Source organism: Sceloporus occidentalis, unplaced genomic scaffold (genome assembly GCF_023333645.1).
Source record: "Sceloporus occidentalis isolate IW3139 unplaced genomic scaffold, rSceOcc1.0.p SCAF_3, whole genome shotgun sequence".
In the NCBI taxonomy this organism is placed as follows: domain Eukaryota; kingdom Metazoa; phylum Chordata; class Lepidosauria; order Squamata; family Phrynosomatidae; genus Sceloporus; species Sceloporus occidentalis.
The window spans coordinates 241,592,086-241,617,534 of record NW_028316983.1 but is presented as its reverse complement, the minus strand read 5'-3'; the positions used below and the strand labels follow the sequence as shown (position 1 = coordinate 241,617,534).

Sequence of the window (25,449 nt, the reverse complement as noted above, 5' to 3'; positions counted from 1 at the left end):
TCCTGACACTGGGACTCAAGGCAGCTAACAACAAATTTTAAACAATACAAGTTTACTCCCATTTTCAACAGCTTCCACAGGCCTGCCACATTTGTGAAGGAGGAGGATGTCAACATCTGAGGGTCTGCAGGATCCCCAGCTCCATTTTAGGACAACAGTTGCTCTGGATACATGATTGAATCCAGCTACCATCCAGTTCAGTAACCTATGTAATTCTAAAGTGAGATCCTTCTATGTCATAAACTCAAAAAGTGCTTAAAAGTGATCTCTCTCACACACTGTTTCTCTTATTGTCCCTATCTTCAAGTCAGTTCAGACTTACAGCAACCATAAGGTGAACCTATCATGGTGATTTCTTGGCAAGTTTCTTTAGAGGAGAGTTGCTATTGTCATCCTCTGAAGCTGAGACCATGTGACTTGCTAAAAGTTATCCAGTGAGCCAACCTGGGATTCGAACTCTAGTTTCCAGAATCATAGTCCCAAAGCTTAAACCATGATATCACATTGGCTCCAGTAGAGGAACAGAAATGAAATAAGTAGCATTGCAATTTCTGGAATCCACAGTGAACTTAGCTAGTAGAACCTTTCCATGCTCTGCCCTATTATTAACCAGATTTTTAACAAGTAAATAAATAACTGCCACACCTATGTGTTTTTTTTTCAAAAAGAAAGAAATAGAAAAAAAAGTCTTTTAACCCTTTTTGAAAATCTCTTTTTCAGGAACACATCTGTAATAGCCTGTCACTGTATCACAATCAGAATGTGAAGAAACAATCCAGACACTAACTTAAATTCCTTGCCCTAAGGCCAGTTGTTTATTGAATCATTGCATTATATTAAATAAAGAAGTACCAATGAATCCATGGGCCTACATAAATGTTGCCAAGTTTCCACTCATTCAATAGGTCTACTCCATTTGGAACTAACACATTTAGGCTCATTGTGGGAAGTTCTTTTCTGCTGGCCTGGACTTCTGGCGTCTGCAGTTCCAACACCTGTTTTAGCATCTTGTTTATTTTTGCCTTCTCACTCCTTCTCACTATCTTTCCACTTTCCTTTTTGACAGGATTTGACCTGATGGAACAATTCAGTGTCCGGGAGATATTTGGAATGAAGGACAATGGAATCCACAGCTCTTATGTGCGGCTTGGGAGCTTCCCCATTGTGCAGAAAACAGAGTAATTGCTTTCTCCTTCTAACTTGCCCAAGAGGACAACAGTTATTAAAAAGAAAGAACATATATGCTAGGAGAAGTTGCAGCAGATTGCTTTTGCTTGAGCTTACTGGGAAGGGCAAGATTCAGCACCTTCCTTGCTTGTCACCTCCATTGTGCTGAGTTAACTGAGTGCACTTTGAACTCAAATTGCATCAATGAAATTAAGCCAGGACAAAAGGAAAAAGTGGGAGGAGGAGAATAAAAAACCTGGGCACTTTAAAAGCTGCTTAAAAAGTGGGGCAAAAGAGGATTAGTTAGAGCTATCCTTGCCAAATCAGGACAGTTCCAGGGGATGTGATTTTATCAGTCCTGTTTGTGTTTGAGCCCCTTGGCTCTAGAAATCCCCAGAACTCAGGATCTGGCCCTGAGTTTCAGGGTATGGCCCCTCTTCTCTATTCCTTGGGGTGAGAAGAAGGAATCTCAGGGCAGGAGCAATGACTTGAAAAGTGTATGTGCACATACCCATATTATTAATGCTAGCTCTACTTCAAAATGGTTTGGAACACCTGCTGTAGATTTTCCAAAGGATTCACCTACTCCATTCCTCCCTTTCCTCCTCCCCCTCTCAAGGGACCATCTCTAGGTCTTGGGTGAAATCTCATGGGCTGGGATGCTGCTCACAAGGCAACCCTATTTGAAATCCAAAAGAAGTAGTGGAATCCCATTACAGCAAGCTGCAACAAGAGTGTCTATATATCCTTAGTTCTTTGAAGCCACTACAATTTCCTGCTTGGTCAGGACCTATCTTTTTCAATGGCTTGTTTTCCACTCAGTGGTGCCAGCTGCCACTGTAACAGCAAAGTGCCAGACAGGATGTTTTAAAACACCCAATTGTTGATCTAGGCAGGGCATGAGACAAGGCTCTGATGCCATTTGGCAGGCAGTGTGGAGGTCTGGTCTGTGAGTGTTGGGATTTAAATCAAGGAGAAAATAATGCTCCACTCAATAAATGGAGAAGTCTTCAAGGAATTAGCTGTAGCTGCAGAGTTTTGATGGACTGCCAAACAGAAAAGGAGTCAGCAACAAGATGCAGATGTAAAGCTCAGCTCTAATTTGGTGATGGGGGTCCACCAACTTTCACCCCACTTTAGAGCTGTTGTTTGGCCATTTAACTTGTTTTATTTTAGTGCTCCTGTTGTCAGCATCATAATCTGTATCCACACATTTGCTGCTGCTAGGTATTATTTGCTTTAATTTTCTTTCCATTCCTTACTTTACATCTTCTGAGCTCATTCTGGTTGCTCTCCTATACAGGTACAGTGAATGCATTTTCCAGTTGTGAATTTTAAGTGCAAAAGGCATTATACATACAGTATATAAAAGAGAGAATGAGTGAATGAGGCTGCATCTATAGTGCAGAACTGATGCAGTTTGACACTCTTTGAACTGCAAAAGCTTAATGTTATGGATTTCTGGGATTTGTATTTTTGTAAGATATTTAGCCTTGTCTATCAGAGATCTCTGGTGCCACAACAAACTACAAATCCCACATTTATATAGGATGGAGCCATGACAGATGATAATAATAATAATAATAATAATAATAATAATAATTAATATTATTTATATACCGCTTTTCCAAATTAGATCAAAGCGGTGTACAACAGGAAGTACAATACAAAGTAAAAAACAAACAAACAAACATAACAGGCCTCTCTCCCCCTCAAAATGGTGGTCGGAAGAGGGCTCTTAGTCTTTCAGGCTAGGCCTCTCTCCCCCTCAAGATGGTGGTCGGAAGAGGGCTCTTAGTCTTTCAGGCCAGGCCTCTCTCCCCATCAAGATGGTGGTCGGAAGAGGGCTCTTAGTTTTTCAGGCCCTGGCCTCTCTCTCCCCAAGATGGTGGTTGGAAGGAGGGCTTTTCTTCTTACAGGCAGGCAGTTGGAGCTTGCCTGCCTCTCTCCCCCCAAGATGGTGGCTGAAGGAAGGGCTTTTCTTCTTCAGGCAGGCAGTTGGAGCTAGCCTGCCTCTCTCCCCCCAAGATGGTGGCTGAAGGGAGGCCAAACTGCATTAATTCTACAGTGTGGCAGCAGAGAGATTACCAGGTTTGTTGAGTACAGAAATCTTTAGGAAGGAATCCTAAAGAATTCTTAAACCTCCCCACTAAAATTATCATAATCAATGCAAAACTTGATCAGGAATTAATATGGAATGCTGCCTATCTGTTTAAGAAATGTAGAAGAATGGGAGGAGGGAGAGAAAGTAGAGTGGAGTATCATGAAAGAGGGCCTGAATGAATGGTTGCCTGGCTAGAATCTGGGACACTATATTGCAACACTTCGTAGGAAATCCACTTGTTCGCCCTTAAGAAATAAGGAATTCTTCCTTTCTGATGAGGAGAGAATCTAAGGTTCTTTGGGATTTAAAAAAAATGTCCAGCTGCATGAACTACCTGAGAAACTAACAACAAATTAGGAGGATGTTCCTGGTGGTAACTGCTTTTAAATGGTGAAATAGACTCTCTGAGAGGGTAGTAGATTCTCCATCATTAGAAGAACTGACGCAGTGGTTGGATGGACTGCTCTTAGGGATGCTTTAGCATGGATTCCTCCATTGACAGAAGGTTGGCCTAGATCAATGATTCCCAAAGTCTGGTCCTTCAGATGTTTTGGACTCAGTCATCTTGGCCAATGGTGTAGGATTCTGAAAGCCAAAGTCCAAAACACCTGGATGGCTGGAATTTGGAAATCATTGGCCTAGATTGTTTTTGGGGTCTCTTCTGACTTGACAATTTTATGACATTACCTCCATTCCAATTCTGCAGTCAACCACAGGATTGACAAAAGGTGTATGTGTGTTGGTGGGGAGGCATTTCTTCTTTTCTTTGTCAATGTCTTTTGAAGAATTAATTCCAATATAAATGGATGCTATTATTGTATTTTACAATCTCTTAAATTTTGGTACTCTACAGCTTTGCTGCCCATGATATAACCATTCCAGATTTACTTGCTGGTTTCTCTGTTTACGTTTTTTTGTTTTGTTGTTGGCATCTCTGCTTAAACCAGTAGTACTTCCAGAACCTGAAAAACCAATTCAATCATTACCCATTCAACAAAATGTGAAATAAGGAAGATGACAGTCCCTGCATGTACTGTGGGGAACAATGGGTCCATTATGCCACCTCGGCACATTTAAAAGTGCTATCCAAATGGGCAGAGCCAAAATGCTTTTCTCTTTTTTTTTCTTCCTCCCCCCTCGCCCAGAGATGTCTTCCCACAAGGCCTTCCTGATGAATATGCCTTTGTGACCACTTTCAAGTTCCGCAAGGCTTCCAGGCGAGAAGACTGGTACATTTGGCAAATCATTGACAAATATGGCATACCTCAGGTAGACCTTTCTGTTTGACCTTTGGGGAACAGCTGTGTATAATGTGCTCCAATTTGCTGCACAGTTATGTTAACCTCCCATTGCCCTTTCCATGTTGTTTAATGAAAGGCAGGAAATGGAACAATAGATCATTCTGCTCAATAACAGTAGCCTTTGAAATAGAGCAGGTGAAGTGTGGGTGGAACAAGCTTGTAAAGCTGCGTTTAAACCAATGAATGTTGTGGCCTGAATCCCGTTTGCACAACCAAATACAGTAGACCTATGGCATCAGCAGAATTTGCCTGCACATTGACTCATATTTCAACTGTTGATTTAATGGGTCTAATCCAGCTGGGACTAATCAATAAAATTCAGACCAATTAAATTCTGAAGCCATCCATAACTAAGCAGTGGAAAGATGATGTTCTGAACCTTGAAGCCTTACTGTACCAGTAATCAGTTATAATTGGCTTCAGAATGTATTTGTATCCATTGGTTTTAGAACTAAGGGACCGAACAGACAGGCCAAAATAAAGCTGCTCCAGGTCACTTTGGAGGTATGCTGCTTAAATGTCATAGGCATCTTAAGAGGCCAGAAGCTTCACCAAAGCTGCACTCCAGTCCTTAGCTTTGGTGTGGCTTCTGACCTCTTAAGAAGCATACATCATTTCAACAGCAAAGTGACCTGAAGCAGCTTTATTTTGGCCTGTCTGTTCGGGCCCTAACTTTCCAAGCTCTGCCACTGGTCATCTAAAACATCCTACTTGGGTTGCACCAAGGAAGGTGGGGCGGGTAGATGGAGGCAGGATATGTGAATGATACAGTAAGTCCTTCTAATCTACTGGCACTAGTTGTGGTTGGGACACCATTTGGAGTTTGATTTGGACAGCAAAATGTCCTGGGTGAGAATATGAGTATTTTTCAAAAGTAACGACAACATATACCTGTCCCTCTCACTGATATTGCAGATTGACAAATGAACCTATGAAATGGTACGGTTGATGCAATTTTCATAAGGGTAACCACCCCAAATGCTCTTAAAGAGCATGGCTAAACTGAATGACTGACTTATTGACTGACAGAAGTATAAGGGATGTCCATTTGAACACCTTTCATATGTTGAGAGAAGGCAGACCACTTCATCCTAGGGGTTAGCAGATAATGCTAAATCCATTCCTCTGGACTTTCTCTTGCTCTCGCCTGTTTTAACTATGGACAAAGCAAACCTGATGAACATACTGCCAACAGGATAGCACCCTGAGCTTCTGCTTTTTCTACCAGAACTCCCACAAATTAGGTCAATAAGCACTGCACCCCCATCTGCTTATAATGGTGATGATGATTTACAGTGGCGTTATGTGTAGGCATAGCATTGTTTGGAACATAGTCAGTGTGAGGGCATTGCCTCCTGACTCCACTCTAGGCCAGTGGTTCTCAGTCTTCAGTCTTCCAGATGCCTTGGACTTCAGTTCCTCCTAGAATTTCTGATGACTGGTCCTGTTGTTTGAAGTTCTGGGAATTTATATCTAAACCATGTTGAGAGCCAAAGGCTGAATACCACTGCTCTAGGGACTTTTTCTTTTGGAAAGAAAAAAAGTAAAAAAGGATGGTCTCTGCCTTCCAGGAATCATGGGATTTCTCTTGCTAACATCAAGAGCATGGAATAGACAACAGTAAATCAAACAATAGCAACAGTGAGCCACAAGAAAATTTTGTGGGAATGTTTTGTACTTCCATAACACCCCTCCACCCACACTACTGAGCTAAACATTCTTCAGTGGTTCAGCGATCCAAGATGTAATGAGAGCTGTGATGTGATAACTTGTTCTTGTTATGTGCCTTTGACTCAGACTTATGGCAACCCTGCCATAAGTTTTTTCTTTGTGGACAAGATTTATTTGAGAAGGTTAGCTGTTGCCTTTCTCTTAGGTATATAGAACTTTCATTTGCACAAAAACAGTATGCTGATCAGTATTAATTGTTAGAGAGCAATAATGGAAGAGTGCTACTGCCATCATGCTCTGCTTGTGGTCCTCCCAGAAGCAGCTGGTAGGCCACTGACAGAAACAGGATGTTAGAATGGGTGGACTTTTGGTTTAGTCTAGCACATATCTTATGAAGTACTTACGACTCACTTCCGCCAATTTGATACCCTTACAGTAAGCAATTTTGTATTTACAATGTCTTTCTTTCTCTTGTTAAAGGTCTCTATCCGACTGGATGGTGAAAATAAGGCCTTGGAGTATAATGCTGTTGGACTCACCAAGGATGCAGTCAGAGTGGTCTTTAGAAATGGCCGTGTTAGTGACCTGTTTGACCGCAACTGGCATAAAATTGCTTTGAGCATCCAGTCCCAAAGTGTCTCCCTGTACATTGACTGCAAATTGGTTCAAACATTGCCTATTGAAGACCGGGAAAACATTGACATCCAGGGAAAGACAGTGATTGGCAAACGCCTATATGACAGTGTACCAATTGATGTAGGTATCAATATTGTAGGTGAATTTATCTCCAAAGAAAATGGAATGTGCTGTGCCATAAAATCAGTATTGTAAATTGTTATATTGTTGTGGAAAATATATTTCTACAATATTATGGAATGAGTTAGATGGATACACATAGAGAGTGAGACATCCATGTATATTTTGCAATTATTTGGCAATATATAGCTGTGGAATATACATTTGTTTTTATCTGCATAATTATTTTTTAGGACTGTTAGTCCATTAATGTTGTTTACAAAGAACAGTCTTCTGAGAGTATCTCTTTCAACCAATTATTTGGTTACATTTTAGGAGATGCACATATTTAGAAAACCAGTCTAACCTCATCTCAGATGTTTGTGAGGTTTTCTCCCCAGAAACTCTATTAGGAATCGACATTTTTCACAGGGATTGAAGACAGTGAGAGAAGCATCAACCCCATTGTGGGTCTATTAGTAAAGTGTTAGCATGAGCAGAAAAGATATACACAAGAGCTGATTGGAGATCAAAAGGCAACAACTGTAAATTTTAATAGCTGGATAGTGAAGACCTGGCATGAAGCTTGGATCCAACAATCAAATAACTGACCTGACATCTAATGGGCACCAGTCCCTGATTTGCCTGCCAGAGGTCAACATGGAGGAGCAGCTGTAATATCCCCATAAACACAAAAAACATTGTGAGGTACCATGCCTCATGGGAGTGAGCCATGTCCAGAAGCCCCTAAGCTGGGCCTGACCTTTAGTGTTTGTGTCTTCCAATGTTCCTTGATTACATAGGACTGGTGACTACAAAAACTTGATTTACAATTGGCCCTCCACATTTGCAGCTTTGACTTTTGTGGATTTGATTATTTGTGGTTTTGATTAATATGTTCTTTCTAGGAATCTCTAGGTCCTCCAGTACAACTCTACCATAGAGTTGTGCTGGAGAACCCAGAGGTTCCTAGAGAAAACACTTCTCTGGGCATTTGTAGGTCCTCCAGCATGCTTCCATGATCAATATCCGATAGATATTGACCATAGAGTTACCCTGGAGGACCTGAATATTCCTAGAAAGGTGTTCTCTCAGGTAAAAAGAATAATGGTTTTTTTATTTGATTTTCCCTCCACATTCAGAGGGGTCCTTAATCTCTTACCCCAGTGAATGTGGAGGGACCACTGGATTCCCATGCCAAAGGTGTGACAGTGAAGAATAATAAATCGAAATTACACTTGAAACATGACATATTGCCACAGGAAGTATGGGTGGAAAGGCATTGAAAGTCTGATTGCCAGAGAAGTGCAGGCAGAACAACCTTTATTCCCACTCCTGCTGATCTGAATTAAGCTTGCAACTTTAGGAGAAGATCCTATCCTCTCTACTCACAATCCTGCCCTCTTATAATCTGCTCTGTTCCTGAAGTTCATGAAAAGTGCATAAGACTCTTGGAAAAAGTCTACAGTATGGAATGGGGAGAGAATGCCCCCCATGCACTACTCCACAGCCCTGCAAAGTGACATGTAAATCTGAGGGTGCAGCTTTCCAGCATGCTGTAGTCCAAATTAAAATTGCCCACCATACCTATTTCTAAAAGGAAATCTGACAGTTCCTAATAACATACAGTTGGCTCTCCATACCCATGGATTCTGTATGCAAGGATTCAACCATCCAAGGTTAGAAATGTTCAAAAATAATTGTAAGTTCTCTCTAAACTTATTCAATCCCAATAGATACCAAGAACCCACTGTACTAGAGTTATATTTAGTTTGACCCTTAGATAGCTTACATTTTGGAAAATAAACCTGCCATTCATTAAAGAGAAAAGGCATTTAGGGAAAAAAATCTTGCTGTTTCACCCAATTTGAAAATATCAAACTATCCAGGCAAAGCAGTGCACTAGAACTAAAATGATTAAAAAATAAAGGTATAAACAAGAAGATAATTGGTACACTTTCTATGTTTGTTTTCAATGTTTTGGCATGTATCACAAAGGAATGGTATCCATGTGAGTATTACATTACTAATGTATTTTCTTTGCCCTGTTCCCCAGCTCCTTTTGCATGATATGCACATCCATTCCCAGTTTCCACAAATAGTCCAGTGTCACATCCTTCAGCTTGACTCTGATCCTCCACATTCCTTCCACATTCTTTCTACATGTGTTCAGTGTCCCAGCATATCTAGAGAAAGTATACATTTGCACATTTCTTTCTTTCTTTCTTTCTTTTTGCCCATAATCTCTGTCTAGGATAAATGTCACATATGAACTGACCCTGTATCATACATCATCCAGATGAGTTTACTTCAGATGCATAAAAAAAGAAAACCCAATAACCATCCTTGGGAGTTGACTTTCATGATTTCCTTCTTTCTTTAGTTTGACCTTCAGCGGATGGTTATCTACTGTGATTCACGACATGCTGAACTGGAAACCTGCTGTGATATTCCTTCTGGACCCGTAAGTTTCAATTTATGCTTGTATTTCAGGTGTGAATATGTGTGGATGTGTGTGTGTGTGTAAGTGTACACACATGCAGAGAATCTTTGAAGCCCACTATCCAGAATGGAAATATGCAAAATAATATGGGCTTTCTGTTCTGTGTTTCAGATTTATTGAGGAAGCTGTGCATTAATTAATATGATCATGGACTAGAATTTTTTTCTCTTCTCATAATAAAATGCAATACAAAGCAACCAACACTGGTGTTATATTACAGTGATCTTGTTCAGCGGGGTTATTGAATGTTTGTAATTAGACTAGTGTTCTGTGCCTTCAAGTCATTTCCAATTTACAGCAACCCTAAGGTGAAACCATCATGGGGTTTTCTTGGCAAGATTTGTCCAATGGGGTTGTTCTTGTCTTTCTCTGAGACAAGAGATTGTGATTTGCCCAAAGTCACCCAGTGGGTTTCCATCGCCAAGCAGAAGTTCATATCATGGTCTCTGTGAGTCCTAATACAACACTCAATACTACTGGTACCTTATTTAGTGTCGGGGTCCCTCTGGCTTTTTATGGCTTGCTAGCCTCTTCTCTCCCATTGTTTTGCTTCTTTCTTTATGGCTGTTCCTGCGAAACCAGGGAACATACAATTATATCACAATGTTGCATCATCAATCAGCTGTTGTCACTAGGAGAAATGAGAGCAGTTAAGATAGACTGTAATACAAATGAATAAGTGAACATTTTACAAGTCTTGTCCACACAGATAAAAACTTCCATCCCCTCCCCAAAGTCAGTGTCATCTGTTGCACTGAGGAAAATGCTGCAGGTTTGCCCATCAAGTCGACCTTGCCCCAGAGTCAGCAAAGTCAGGAGGAAATCCCAGTATTTCCCTGAAACTCTGGGTTGAGCATGCAGGTTTTGGCATGCAAACAACCGGATGGGGCCCAATTTGGGCCAAGCCAGCCGTTTACATGCCAAGAGCTATGGCATACACCTGAGCAGTGCAGGAAAAGGAGATGACCTGCCCTGGAGTCATTGCCACTGCTTCCTCACCTGCAGGAATTCCATGGATATGCTGCCTATCCTAAGGTTAGAATGGGCACTTGTGAAGAGCAAGTAGAGGGATCCCTCAATTACATGGTTGGGGAGACTTTCTCTTGGTCCCACTACAACCACAAGCACATCTGGTGAGGCCTTGGCAGAGAGCCTGCTTGGTGGCTGCTCCCAGTCTTTGGCACTCTCTGCTGAGTAAGGCTCAGTTGCCTCCTTCTCTGCTTTCATTTTTTTTAGTACATCTTTTAACATGTTAGGGTAGTGCAACTGGTGTGTTGTTTCTTAATGTCATGGTATTTCAGAGTCCTAATGCAACACTTACATAATATTACTAGTATGTTATTTGTCGTCATGGCTTCCATGTCATGAATTAGGTGTTAATTCATTTTAACAGTTTTAATGTTGTTGTTGTTTTAAGTGGATTCCTATTTAAAGTGGATTCCCATGTCATAAATTAGGTTTTACTTTAAGTATTTTAATGTTTTTGTTTTTGTTTTTAAAAAAGTGGATTCCCATTTAATGCTTTCAAAATTTCTGTACAGCATATTGTTTCAGCTATTTTATTTTGATATGCAGGGTAAGTTGCTTTCAATCTCATATGTGAGAAAGGCAGTATATAAAATACATAAACGAACACACAAACAAACAAAAACATTGTGGAAGGGGATGGTTCAGTGTTAACAAAGAACGGATACATTTCAGCTCAATGCTAGTTAAAATGCAAGTAATTAAATCGTGATTAAAAATTATGTTCCTGATGTGTACTAATCCTGGTCTGTTTTGCACACAGTGCCAAGTGACCGTGATTACGGAACCTCCTCTTCCTGTAGTTACTCCCACTCCTGGTAGCGAACAGGTTGGACCCATCAAGACTGTCAACTGTTCTTGTCCAGCAGGAGAAAAGGTGTGCAATTGAATATACTGTGGGAGGAAGATGGAAGTTACTTTTTTCTAAGAATTATTTCTACTAATACTACTAATAAAAATATTACTATGATGACTTTTATACTGAAAATAATTTCATTAGCTGCCAGATCACCTGTGGTTTGAACATTTAAGCCTTGGGTTCCTGGTGTTCTTAACAATGGAGATAATCTGATAGTAAGCTTCCTTTTCTCTTACTGCACAAGATACTCTTACACATGAGATTCCTTTATGTCTCTGTACATGGAGAATTGTGCCAATGTGAAGATGGTACCTGCACATTGCTTTTTGCAAGGATAATTCCTGATAACAATTTGTTATGTCTAGCAACCTGTTGGGGGCATACACAGGCACAACATTTGCAATCAGTTTGCAACAACACCTGTTGTGCAGGCGTGCCCTCAATCTGATTAAATCACAGGGGTATATTATCCTGCAACAGAACTCAGAATGTGCTGTAAGATTTCTACATAATTATTAATAATAAGCAATTTGTTGAAGATTGCACTATTTTGTTTGTGAAGTATTATACAGTCCTTTCCTCATATCTATCACCAAGACAACTCTGTGCAGTTGCTCATTAATATTCACATTTATAAATATATCTCTCATACTAAGTGCTTGTGCCGTAACCAAGGCTTGTGTTGAATCTTCATGACTCAGTTGTTTGGCTTTAGGCTTTTACACAACACAGTTATAGTTCTATGATTTCACCTTAACTTTCTTGGTAACAAATTGTGGAATCATGTGATTTTTTGTCTGATGAGTCACTGTTCTGGCATCAAACAGTGAATCCCAGGATTCCAGCTGGAACTGCAGCACTATAACTGTGCATTGTGAAGGGACCTTGGTTTTCTAGTTCAGACCTGCTTCTGTAGATACTGCCTTGCTGTTGAGGATCCAATGGCTTATGGACTTAGTTAACTGTAACGTATTCATGGTTGGAACAACAATAGCTCTTTTCTTAATTATTGTTACAGTGTATAGACAAAGTTTCAGGGCCAGCCCTACCATTGGGCAGAAGTACTTCAGTAGGCCTTGCTATCCAATAAGTATTCATAGTAATGCATTATTAGTTCTTGGTTGATAATAGACTGGATGCTATTCTTTCTAGTACATTAACAATTCACACAGTATAGGACAAGTTAACAATTAACAATCTGGGAGCTTTCCACATGTTTTCCCATAACTCTTATAATCCCTGAACGCTTGGCTCTGCTGGTTTGCATTTATGGACATTGTAATCTAAAATATCTGGAATGTATTAAATTAGATTCAAATATGATTGTGGCGAAAGGGCTGAAAGAAGGGGTAGAAGAGAAATGTAATGAGCATGTGAGTAAAGTAATGTAGGGATATTTAGTATTCATTTTGCAATTGCTGATGATGATTGATGAACATAGAAATTGTCTGCCGATATATACCACTTGACCACAAAGTAGAAACAGAGCCTGAAGGTATTATAAAGACAATGATGATGAATGAAATGCTAATAGGAAAAATCTGAATTTTCTCCAAGGTGATATAAAACAGTGTTTTTAACATGCTATAAGTAATGTGAAGGTTTATTGATTAATATATATATATATTTTCCTACTTCAGGGTGAAAGAGGCTTGCCGGGTTTTGAAGGTTTGAGAGGCCAAAAGGTTAGTGTTGTTTTACAATGAAAAGAGCTTTCTGATTCTTTTTCTTTAATGGAAAAAAAAACCAACAAAAATGAAACATCTAGATAAATGGGGGGGGGGGGGGAGGAATATTCTAGGTCTATTTTGAATGCCATCAGAAGCACAGCATTGTATTTAATTCTGCTCTAATGTTGTTGGGAAGGGGGGGGGAGTAAAAACACATTTATCTTCATTGATTTTATGCCTACCTGGTCCTGTTTCTCTTCTCCAGTTTGAAAACAATAAGCCTTGGATATTTTAATACATGTGCATACTGTACTTCAGTGCATCAGAGCAATCTACAAAAGATTATGATGCAATGTCTTTTGCTCAGTTAGTGTCAAAGGTGCTACAAGGTCCCTTTGCATACTGTACTTCAATGCAATTAAATATACATGAGGTCATTATGGTATTGTTACCCAAAAGGCTTGGGTCCTGGGAAGGCACCCGCAATGTAATATGTTTCAGGGGATTTTAATAGTTCAAATATTGTGGCCCAGGCAACAGTGGCCTTGGGATAGCAACAGTTCCAAATCACACAGAACTCCAGAGGCAATTTCTAAATTAGTTTTGTAATTTATTGAGGAAATAAGCAACACACACACATAAGCACTCACACCCATGCACACACATACAAGGGATAATGAAACAAAGGCAGTAAAAGGTGAATAGTGAAAGGCCTTGCTAATGGTAATACTTTACCAGTTTGTAAGGCTTCATTCCACTCAATAGAGGTCTGGAACAGAAATGGACTCAATAGCTGCTTTGCCAAGTGGGTTGGCCAGTTTATTGAGGAGCCTAGTCAAACCAACAACATGTCGACCTGTTTACAAACTAGAGTGAGGGGCTACCCTCCATTCTAGTAGTCAAGGTCTGCTGTCCCAGCCTAGGATCTCCACTGCCCCATTCCGGATTCATCTCTTTTTACTTGCTGTCCCTCACTCCTGGAACCTTCTTCCTCCACGAACATGGGTCATCACTTCTTTGACCACTTTTACATATCAGTTGAAGATTTTCTTGTTCAGGGAAGTGTTCCCAGGCACTGTGTGAATATTTATCTGATATTTGATTACATAGTGGATGTTGATGTTTTAATTGTTTCCTGTTTTTTAACTAATTCTATTTTATATTACTATCTACTGTTTATATGTGTTTTGTAGATTGTACGCCATTGGCAGGTTGTATGTTTTTACTGAATGATTATCTGTATGTACGGTGCTGCATACATTTACAGCGCTATAGAAATAAAATAATAATAATAATAATAATAATAATAATAATAATAATAATAATTGTGTGGGCACAAATATTTATACTGTAAAATGTGTCCTGAGGGCAGAAATTAAGGACTGAATGGATTAGCTCTCTGCCAAATGGTTTTTCAGGAAGGAAGATTAGATGGGAATTTGAGTAGATGTGTTGATGATTGTGTTACATGTCTCAGATAAGAAGTTGATATCTTAGATAAAAGATTTTATCTTAGGTAACATTTCTTGGGAGATTGACTTCCTTAGACAAAAGGGAAACTCCAGCCCTTGCAAGAGTGTCCCCTGTCTGTCAAGTACCACCATCTTCTATGGCTGGAATCTCATCATCACCCTGCATAGCCAATGGGATTATGCTGATATTTTGGATGATCTCATGGTAGTGGGCCAGATATCCACTGTGAGGGCAATCCCAAGTGACCCATAGATCACTCTCCTTAGTGTCAATTTTAATATTAAGTTAATATCAAATATGAGAGGGGTGATTTGGAAGGGGGGTTCAAGCCCAGGGTAACATTATGTATAATATATCCCCCCCCCAATGCTTGGATATATGAATATGATAATACACAAACTTGAAAGAATATCCACAAACATCCAGATCTATGTTTAACTCATGCTGTCAGGCACTAATTTCTCCTCCACATGTGTTGAGATGAAATGAACCCAAGCAACAAAAACTCTAAAACAATAGTGGACAGCTGTGGCAGAACCCTCCAGCAGCCACATGGACTACTGAAAAATGAAATGACAACAATAACTGGGGCTGGAAACCTACTTCCACTTCTAAATGAAGTGTATTTTTAATTCTAAATAGTACAGGGAGGTGCTGTGATCTAACTTGTTGCATCTGGAGGCTTTAATCTCTTTTTTTTTCCCCAGTAAAAGGTTGCTCTGTGAATTTTAGATTAAAAGGGCCAACAAAGGAGGAAGAGGAGGGGGACTCTTCACATAATTTTCTCTGACTATTTTCTAGCATTTTATATAGCAGCCATATTGCTAGACCCCTGTGTCCCAGGACAACAATAAGAACAGGGTCTTGGGTACAAAATGGTGCCCTGGTTGGCAGCACAGTTGCTCCTGATTCCATTTATATTGGCAGTAACTCCACCCCTCCACCCCCCCCCAAAAAAAAAAATTAGGAAGAAGAATGAAAGGAACTGTGTTGCTGATTTTGCAAACAGAGAGACTCACTTCACTGTGAAATAAGGATGTCCTTTTTTCATCATGCTTCACTGTCATATGCAAGGATGAATATTTTCAATGCTCCCATACCGCAAGAAAGAATGGAAATTGCTGCACAGTTCTCAAGAGGGCTTCTTGCCTTGTCAACTTTTTGAAAACGTTCTACACAGAAATACAGGAATTTTTTTCTGCACAGTGTGTGCCTAACTATAGTACACTTACTGAGTCCTCTGGATTTACCTGGGCATTGGCTCACCACTGCAAAATTGATTCAGTGGGTCTACCCTAGTTAGGACTAACCAATAGGATTCCAGCACTTTTGTACAGGATTTTCTACACAAAATTTACTGGCTGGAATCTTGTTGGTGTCTTGTACAAGTATAAATTCCCTTATGGAAGCAGTTTAACATTTTTGTCCAGTGCACTATATTTCTATTTAGTTCACAGTCACTGAAGTTGAGTTGTGCATGTGATGCCATTTCTCATACAGATACACTTTCTGTTATTAATTCCTTTGTGCATCCAGTTGTGCATCCTGTTTTACATTTGGTGCTGCAGGTTTTGCTATTCAGCACAAGGGTCACATGGCACTATCAACACATAACTCTGCATTCATATATATCTATATCTATATATCTATATCTATATCTACACACACACACACCACATGGACCATGATATAGGATCTCAACCTATGCAGGAAACACATTATCTGTATAACATATATCTTTGAGTAGAAACCGCCCTCGGAAAATTTCATCTAGTGTGAGGAATGTTTGTTGCTGCTCAGTTTTTCTTGCAGAGGTTTGATGAGCATTAGACAATGCATTATCTTGCATTTCAATAATAGTAATGAATATTTTCTTTACTAAAATAATTTTTTCATTCCTGTAGAAATTTGATGAAATGTCCTCCCTCTCCAATTCCTTGCCCTCAAAGGCCTGTTTGCACATAGTTCTGCCCTAAAATGTTTGAACTGGTTGAGTTGGCAAAATTAATTAATTAATTAAAAATTTAAAATATTTTTTTAAAAAAACCACTTGGGCAGTGATATACTTTGGGGATTCAAAATGGTATAGAACTATGCCTTTGTCTATATTTGTTCCCATTTCTCTTTTGAGCTACAGCACAAAGTCCTGTGTTTCTGTGGCTCTATAAATAGAAGCTTCCCATTTTAATCTGTGACAGTTTAACTGATGAGGGCCCTTTTGTGGAACGACATGAGAAATTACTGCAAGAAGGAAACAACAATAGAAAGGATATATATTTTATTGGCCACCATCCCCACAATATAAGGACCCATAGATGATTCTAGAAATAACAATGCACAGCAAGTTTACGATAAGTGAAATGCAGTTCTTTAGAAAGAAGCTTGGACTGAAAGTGAGCTTTTCAATACTTTTATAAGTTGGTTCTATTAAGGCTATCCTAAATTTGTTCCTGGGACATGAATGATCTCTGCTTAGCATACAGAACAGATGATCTGTCTGATGACTTTTTCAAAGGGATGCACACTGACCACAAAATTTGGTTTGAAGTCCAGGTCATGTTTTGGGTAACAATCCAGTTCACTTGGGATAATTCCAAGGAAAACTGGATCCTTGTATGTGAGAAACACATTCTTCCTTTCTTGTGACATATTTTGAGATGAAACAGATTCGATGTGTCCTAAACTCATACACCTTGGCTGCAAAATTGCTTAAGTTTGCCTAGTGGTAGGGCCAGCCCTGGATTTGTATTTGGCAGGTATGTTATACACAAAATCACCTGACAAGAGATCAGAAATAGCTTTCACTTTATTTCCTCACATATGTTTTATCAGCACCATGAGTGCAAAATTGGTCCATGCTAACCAGGGATATGTAGCTTAGTGGTTAAGATGCCAATTCTGATTATTTGCAATCAGAAGGCTGGCAGTTCGAGGCCTGAGTGCTACATGATGGGGTGACCTCCTGTCACTAGTCCTAACTTCTGCCAACCTAACGGTTTGAAAGCATGCAAATGCAAGTACATAAATAGGTACCACTTCAGTGGGAAGGTAACAGCTGGCCACATGACCACCAGAGCAGTTCTCGGACAACACTGTCTCCTTGGCTTAGTAATGGAGATGAACACTACCCTCTACAGTCAGCTATGAATAGACATTCATGTCAAGGGACTACTTTTTTAACAGTTCTAGCCATGGTATGACATTGGTCTAACTAGCTCTACCACCCAGTATCAGCTTGTGCCACATGCAGGGAAGAAATTGAGCAAAGGTTTCTATACAACATGGAGCCCTTCTCCTGTTCATGTACCCTTGGCTGCAGAATCAATGCATTTTGACATCACTTTAATTGCCATGGCTCAGTGCTATGGAAATCTGGAATTTATAGTTCTCTGTGATATTTAGCCTGCTCTGTCAGAGAGCTTTGCTGCCATGACAAACTACAAAACCATAGGATGGAGCCATGAAAGTTAAAGTGGTGTCAACACTGCATTAATTCTTCCCATATAACCTTTCTCTTCCCTTGATGTTCTCATTCAGCCTCTCCTATATTTCTGCAAATGAAGCATGAGTAAACAAATACTGACCAGCCCTATAGACAAGACTTATCTTATCCTGCTCTTGAGGGTTAACATCCTTTTCCTTTTGACAAGGGAGAAGTTGGCTCAACTGGACTTCCTGGCCCAAAGGGAGAAAAAGGAGAACCGGTAAGCTCAAAGTCTCTGGATTACTTTGTCTTCCTATCCTAATATAAACATATAGTCAATATAATAGCTATGTCAGACAAAACAGATAATGAGAATGCATCCTCTTTGACTTCTGATTCCTTTCAGGTATAAGGGCTCAGGGGTGGAGAAGTGGACAACATTTGGAATCAGCCCAGGACAACTTGACACTTTGTGAATTGGGCCTTGACTCTGTGATGGTTGACATGTAAAGATTTCCCCTAATTTAGCATAGTGAACAGTTATAAGGTGTTTGATGTGGCTTTTTGGGTCACTCAGCTATGTTTGAAGCAGAGGCCCAGTGGTGGCCTTGGACTCAGTTTAATTGCACAAGATGTTAAACCTTTCTCTGCTCTCTTTGTAAATAATTAAAATAAAGTGGGCCCAGTTACATGTTTCTTTTCTTCAATCCTTTTCTTTCTTATGAATGAGAAGTAATGGGTTTGAAAGTGACTGGATCAACTTGACTTGGGGTGTATCTCCACTATAGAAATATAGAATTTGACACTTCTTAGCTCCATTCTATGGAATCCTTAGATTTGTAGTTTTACAAGGCCTTTAGCCTTCTCTTCCAAAGAGTGTTATCTGTACATCTGAAAAAACATGTTAATGGTACAGAGAAACACATGGTTAACTTAACTAAAATCGATATTTTCATTTGGTATTTAGGTAGAGCTCAAACTTTCTCATAGCTACTCCCTGATGGTTAACTCTGTAAATCATGAGTTTTGACGGTCCCTTATTACTATTTTGAAAATCTGGCAACACTGGCCTGGTACAGACTGCCGGAAAGCGGCAGTCTGGAGCCAATTTTAGGGCTTAGGAGTATGAAGCGTCCACACGCTCCCAGGCTTACCTTGCACACATGGGGGCCGCCATGATGATGCAGGCATGGCGCAGCGTCCAAACGTCGCCATGCCGTGCATGTGTCATCGGTGTGCATGAGTGCACCAATGGCACAACAATGGCGCCCGGTGCCTGGACTAAAAAGAACCCGCTGATGGGTGGTGCGGCCTCCTTGCACCATAAAAACGGGTGGCTACAGGCCGTCCATTCAGGGCAGTCTGGCAAGCCCCATTATGACCCAAAGAGATTTAGGCTTTGGGGGATACGACTTCCAAAGGGGAATTTCCCATGTACCCTCACAGTACAAACCCATGAGATCCAGTTTTGCTATTGATGTCCAATAGAGTAATTCTGTTTGATCTTGAGTCTGAAGACTTTGATTTATTTTTATTTTATTTTATTTGCATTTGGCTTTTACTTTGGAGAGTTGTAAGAACACTCTGGACCCCTAAAGGTGGTCCACGTTCCTTCGAATCACTCCATCTGCAAGTGAGATTCATTGCATATTTTACTTATTTATTTAAAATATTTTATACCACTTCTCCAGAGTAATCCTTTCCAAATCATATTAGCGTTTTTTTAAAACAAAAGTTTGCTTCAAATATCTGTTCTGTCAAGAGGCATAGTTTACCCTTTAAATTCTTGCCAATTATTATTATATGGCTGTTGTTAACTCTGGATTCATTTCTTTTTCTAGGGTGGAGGAGGATTTGGCCGAGGAGAAAAGGGAGAAAAGGTATGGTCACACTCAAGACTTAGATAAATTGGCAAATTTTGTACAAAAATTCTGTCTCTGCATTCTGAGAGTTATAATCCATTTTTTTCAGGTTGCAATTTAATTTTTATCCTGACTTTCCATCAAGAAGCATGACTAAGGCTAGAATGTCAGCCTGATCATGTATATATGTATTTGTTATCAATGAACCCCATTGGCTGCAAGTGAATTTCTTCCCAATTAAGACTCTTAGGCCCAACTAATATGATGTTTTCTGTAGTACTACTTAGTAAGTAACTACCAATCATATGTGTAAGCAAATATTGGATGGATCCTTTATTGTGTACAAACGATATATGAAATGTGTAAGACAAAGCTTTAAAAAGCACAATACAGTGCCATGTTGAAAAATGCATAGATCAATCCAACTCTTCCTGGCTAATGTCACTTTTGACTGCATTTACCCATAACTACATTCTATACCCATCCCAAACTTATTGGCTTAAAAAAAAAAGCATGGCATTTAGTATAATTTTTCTAATATTTTTTTCCAAACACACTATTTGTGTGGAAGATTATTTGGGTTGCTCAAAAGCCACGGGTTAACTAAATTCTGGTCAACACATTACAATGGGAGATGAAGATTAGGTCAATTTGTATTGGAATGTATGAGGATTCAGTCTCCCAAGTACCCGTAACTAGGAGAAACCAGTGTCAATACTGCCAACTGGTGCCAACTAGCTTACACCAAGGCAATCAGTACCACTCCGTCACAGATATCTGTTGCCTGAAGGTTTAAAAGAACTATGTGTTTTTTCTTGAAATCACTCCAAAGTCTAGTTCCAGCTAAGGTAGTCCCATTGACTCAACAGCATGCATTTTTTTAAAGTTTTATTTATTTATTGCATGTGTATATCCTATCTTTCCCTCAAAATGGATATAATTGTTGACTCATCACTCAGTAACTGATTCAGTGGGTTTACTCTGGTTGTAAGTAGTGGATGGATTAGGACCACTGTTTCAAGACACCAGGTGATTAATCAGATTACCTCAAAGCTTGTCAAAGACAAAATATGAAGTATTGTCTAGGAACCAGATGCTGAATTGAAACAAAATTTCCTTCATTGGGTAGCAAGGGGGGCAAAGCCAGCAAGTGATGTGATTTCCATGCTGCCTGTCATGTCCTTTTGGTCTCCCTGCCAGTGACAGGCTCATGGGACCATCCTTCAACAGCAAAATTGGCATTTCTGGCCCCTCAGCAGTTTGAGAAGGTGTGCACCTGCTGGTCACATTTTGTTGGTGTCGGTCTGACAACCTTGGCATCAGCACAGGCATACTTGTGCCAAGTGCTCCTACTGTTTTCCATTTCCTTGGCAAAAGAACTGAGTGGTAGCTCTTCAAACTGCAAAGAGGTTTTGGATCTGCAGAGCATTCAGCTTTAGCTGTAACATTGCCTTGTTCTCACCCTCCCTCTGGCTGAATTACTGTATAATGTTGTGTTTTGATGTGTTTTTTTGCTCCAACATCAGGTGTGGATATTTGTTTTACTTTGAAGGAGTCTTTCTTCTACTTTCTAGACAAAAAAGAGAGAAATTTTGCTTGCTGTAATGAAAGCTCTATTTTCTGTTTAAATGTTTCAGAAGTTTCTTCTGAGTATCTGATAAAGGGGCAATACAGACCACCTCTCTTAACTCTGGAGGGACGGTGCAGCTCCCAAACCACGCACCAGCCCTCAGGAGTAAAAAGAATCTGGTGTTTCCGGGTTCTTTATTTTTTTTTAATTGTTATTTTCATAAACATACAAGAAACCAAACAAAAATTAGCTTTCCAGTTGTTACATCAAATTTTACATCCTTGTATATTCATCGAGGCTTCTGTGGAAATTTCCTAACGTTATGACTAAAATCTTCATTTCTCCCTTCCTTTTGTTGAAGATCCATCTCTTCCTTCAATGCTTAATCAATGTTTTGTCTTAAATGAATCTTTTTGCTTAATGATAAACCTTTCAACTAACCTATATCTTAAATAATCCCTCTCCCTTTCTTTACAGTTACTTACTTTATAGTCTGTTCCTCATAGATCTATATTCCATTTGCTTTGTATATATCTCTGAAATGGGTCCCATTCCCTCTCTCTATCTTTTTTTTCTGTAGTATTTTCTTTGTATAATACCGCAGCACAATCCAAGTCCTTAATTTCTAGAATCTTTAAAAGCCATTCGTCAACAGTGGGCACATGAGATGACTTCCAATTCTTAGCTAATATAATTCTAGCACAAGTCACCAAGTTCATGAATATCCTCCAGTGTTTGCTCTTGTTTGCAGGGTTTAACATTGAGGTCATATTTAACAGGTACAATTCCGGAGCAAAAGGGAAATCCATTTTCAGCATATTCTTGATGTTTTTATGAATTTTTAACCAGTATCTTTTTACCATTGGGCAAGCCCACCACATATGAAAATATGTCCCCTTCTCATTTTGGCATTTCCAACATTTGTCATTTTTCAGCCTATATATTTTAGCCAATCTTACTGGCGTATAATACCACCTGTTTGTAACCTTCAGAACATTTTCTTTAAGTTCTTGTGACTCTGTAAATTTATTAGCTCTCTCCCAGACAGTTTCCCAATATTCAAGAGGTATTTCATGACCTATTTCTGTAGCCCATGCTATCATATGAGTGGATATAACCTCATGTTCTGTTTCCCTATTTAAAAACAGATTATATAATTTAGCAATTTTACCTTTATCTCTTGTTTCTAAAATTTTATCTAGCTTGTTATATTCCTTTTCAAAATCTTCTTTTTGTAGATCTTCCATAAATCTCTGTCTAATCTGAAAATATCCAAACCAACTGATGCATTTTCCTGATTCTTTTAAGTCCTCTCTTGAGATGAGCTTTGTACTATTATCATGTTCTGCTTTAATTAAATCCCTATATCTTATCCAATTTGGATTTCCTTCCCATCTTCCCAAGAATGCCTCCTGCGGAGAAACCCAATTGGGTATCTTTAGGTAAAATTTCTCTTTGATCTTTATCCATGTCTGATGTAAAGCTTTCCTAATGGAGTGGTTATGAAAGTCTTTATTTATTTTATCTTTATTATACCAAGTGTATGCGTGCCAGCCGAATCTCAGGTTACATGCTTCGAGATGTAATAAATTCCTTTTTTCTAATTTGATCCAGTCTTGGATCCACATCATACAACAAGCCCTGTAGTATAGTTTAAAATCTGGCAATGCACAACCTCCTAAGGATTTAGGTTTCACTAGAACCTTCTTATGAATTCTGGATCTTTTTCCTCTCCATACGAAATTTAGAAGAGTTTTTTTCCCAATCCTTAAAAACCTTCTCATTCACAAATCTAGGAAGATTATAGGCGGTTTCCGGGTTCTTTATGCGGCGCACTGGCAACATAAGCAACACACAACATGGGGGGGTTTCTCTTTTGATTTTTCCAGAAAGAAAAGCAGAGATGTTCAGGGCATTGCATTCAAGGAAATTTAACACAGCAGGCATCTAGCACTAGTGAGGTGTCAATGAGTAACTTGTAAGTGTGCTATTGTGGCTAGAAGCTTGTTTGCACTAGGGGCAAAAGTCTGAATGAACTCCCCAAACTGTTCTGCCTTGCATTCAGCCCAGAGCCACCCACTGCTTGTTTTGCCATAGGAACATTGGGTAGTTGTCTCCATATATCCCTAAATCCAGATGTTGCTTTGGTCTGCCACTACTTTCTTTTGTTCATCAACTTCTACCACCACTGCTCTTCTTGCATCAGAGCCAGGACAGATTGCTGCCATTTACCTGTCATTTATTTCAGTGCCCAGACCAATTCCCAGCTCAGAATGGTTTCAGAAAGTTTTTTTTCCTCCTTGGCACCACTGTATTCTGGCACCTTGTTTCTGATATCAGAACAAGAAACCTCAGCTAGTGCTGAGGAGGAAAAAAAATTTTTTTGTAACCATTCTGGACAGCAGTATCTGCCAGGCAGTGATCTCTCTTGCCTCCCATCCACAGCCCCAAATCCAGGGCAGATCAATTGCCTATACTTCAGGAAACACCAGAATTTCTCAAATCTCCAGAGAAAACTGTGAGTTTTTAAAATCTGTGTTAAGGGAGTATATCCCACATTTGGTGCAGATGAGGCCCAGTGTCATGTGGCCTTATAACACTAGATTGGAGGGGAGGGGCATTTCAATCCCCCCCCCATTGTATTGACAAGCCCTAGATATAAATGTTGTGGCATAAAGGAAGCAAGTGAAATACCAGCAGTGATACATACTTAAATAAATTGCTTGCAATTATTCTGCCAATTTCTCATCTTCTGACCTGCTGCAGTCAGGCCCAGCCAAAGCAACACAAAGTGGACAGTGATTTAGAGGAAAACAGGAGACATGTATTTCCAGTGGTTCTTCTCTTGTACCCCTGGGAGATTCACAAATTCTCTCTGTTAGCTCATGGGCTTTATACTGGTGAATTTAACCCAACTGTTCCAGAGCTTTCCATTTTAATGCTTGTGATGATGAAGCATGATCATGATCAAAAGATATCAAAATACAGTTTAGCAGAACAGCATAGTCAGTGCTTGCAGAAAAAAAAATTAGGGCTCCGCTGTGCAATGGAAGACCACTATGGAAGATGAGAGGTCCCTTGAAAGGACACTTTAAATTCTGGGTGTGGTCAGAGAAGAAGTCCTCTCAGCTCAGGGTCAGCTCAGTCTTGCATCCTTCTGAGGTTGCTAAAATGAATACCCAGCTTGTTGGGGGCAATTCGCTTACACATTGTAAACCACTTAGGTTTACTTGCTTAAGTGCACTGATAAGCGGTATAGAAATGTACTTGCAATAGCAATTGCAATTGCTATTGTTCCTGCATATCAATCAAATACAATGCACACTAATCCCAATAAAGTCCCATTGGTGGGACTTGAAGAAGATGTTCTACTGAAGATTTCAAAATATCTCAGGATGCATCTACACTATAGAAATACTGCAGTTTCACACCACTTTATCTACCATGGCTCCATCCTATAGAATTCTGGGATATTAGATTTGTGCGGGACTAGCACTCTTTGGCAGAGAACCCGCTTTGATTGCTTTAACAAAAAGTGAGGTAGAATTTTTTTAAAAAAAATATTTATAAAGACCTTGTAAAATCACCAGTGCCAGAATTCCATAGGATGGAGATACAGCAAGTGAACCAAGTGGTGTCAAACGGTGTTATTTCTCAGGTGTAGATGCATCCACATTCTCAAACCACTTAGGACCTTCAGCTTAAGGATGCTGCTATTCCAAAGAAAAACAGTCTGCCTGAAGCATAGCCCAGTTGTTTCTTTTCCCTGAAATCAACTCTTTAAAATATCTGCAGTATTGCAAACAAAAGTGCCTGCCTTCATCCTACATTATGGTGCCACCTGAGGCAGGTTGCAACCTCTGGCTGTAGAGGTTATGACCCCAAGTTGGAGAGTCATAAGAAGAATATTAGGCTTAGAAGGAGAATAAAATATGAAATGACTCAATGGGGAAAAAGCTATAATGTTTGGTAAAGTAAAAGGCAGCAAAAAATAAAAGAAAGAAAAAGAAAGTAAAAAAAAAAAAGAAGAAAAGGAAGTGATTCAATCAAGGTGGGTTGATTCAATCAAGGGAACCACATCCCT

At 39.6% G+C, this 25,449-nt stretch overlaps 1 protein-coding gene across 1 annotated transcript in view; it reads left to right on the top strand.

Annotated features, from left to right (window-relative positions):
* The window catches only part of COL22A1 (collagen type XXII alpha 1 chain), a 184,974-nt gene that overhangs the window by 49,811 nt on the left and 109,714 nt on the right, over window positions 1-25,449 (top strand). Inside the window, exons 4-11 of the mRNA XM_089518399.1 lie at window positions 1,067-1,178; window positions 4,417-4,540; window positions 6,724-6,999; window positions 9,362-9,442; window positions 11,271-11,384; window positions 13,007-13,051; window positions 18,160-18,217; window positions 19,782-19,813. Of these exons, the coding sequence (XP_089374525.1) occupies window positions 1,067-1,178; window positions 4,417-4,540; window positions 6,724-6,999; window positions 9,362-9,442; window positions 11,271-11,384; window positions 13,007-13,051; window positions 18,160-18,217; window positions 19,782-19,813 (842 nt within the window). The remainder of the gene's footprint in view (window positions 1-1,066; window positions 1,179-4,416; window positions 4,541-6,723; window positions 7,000-9,361; window positions 9,443-11,270; window positions 11,385-13,006; window positions 13,052-18,159; window positions 18,218-19,781; window positions 19,814-25,449) is intronic.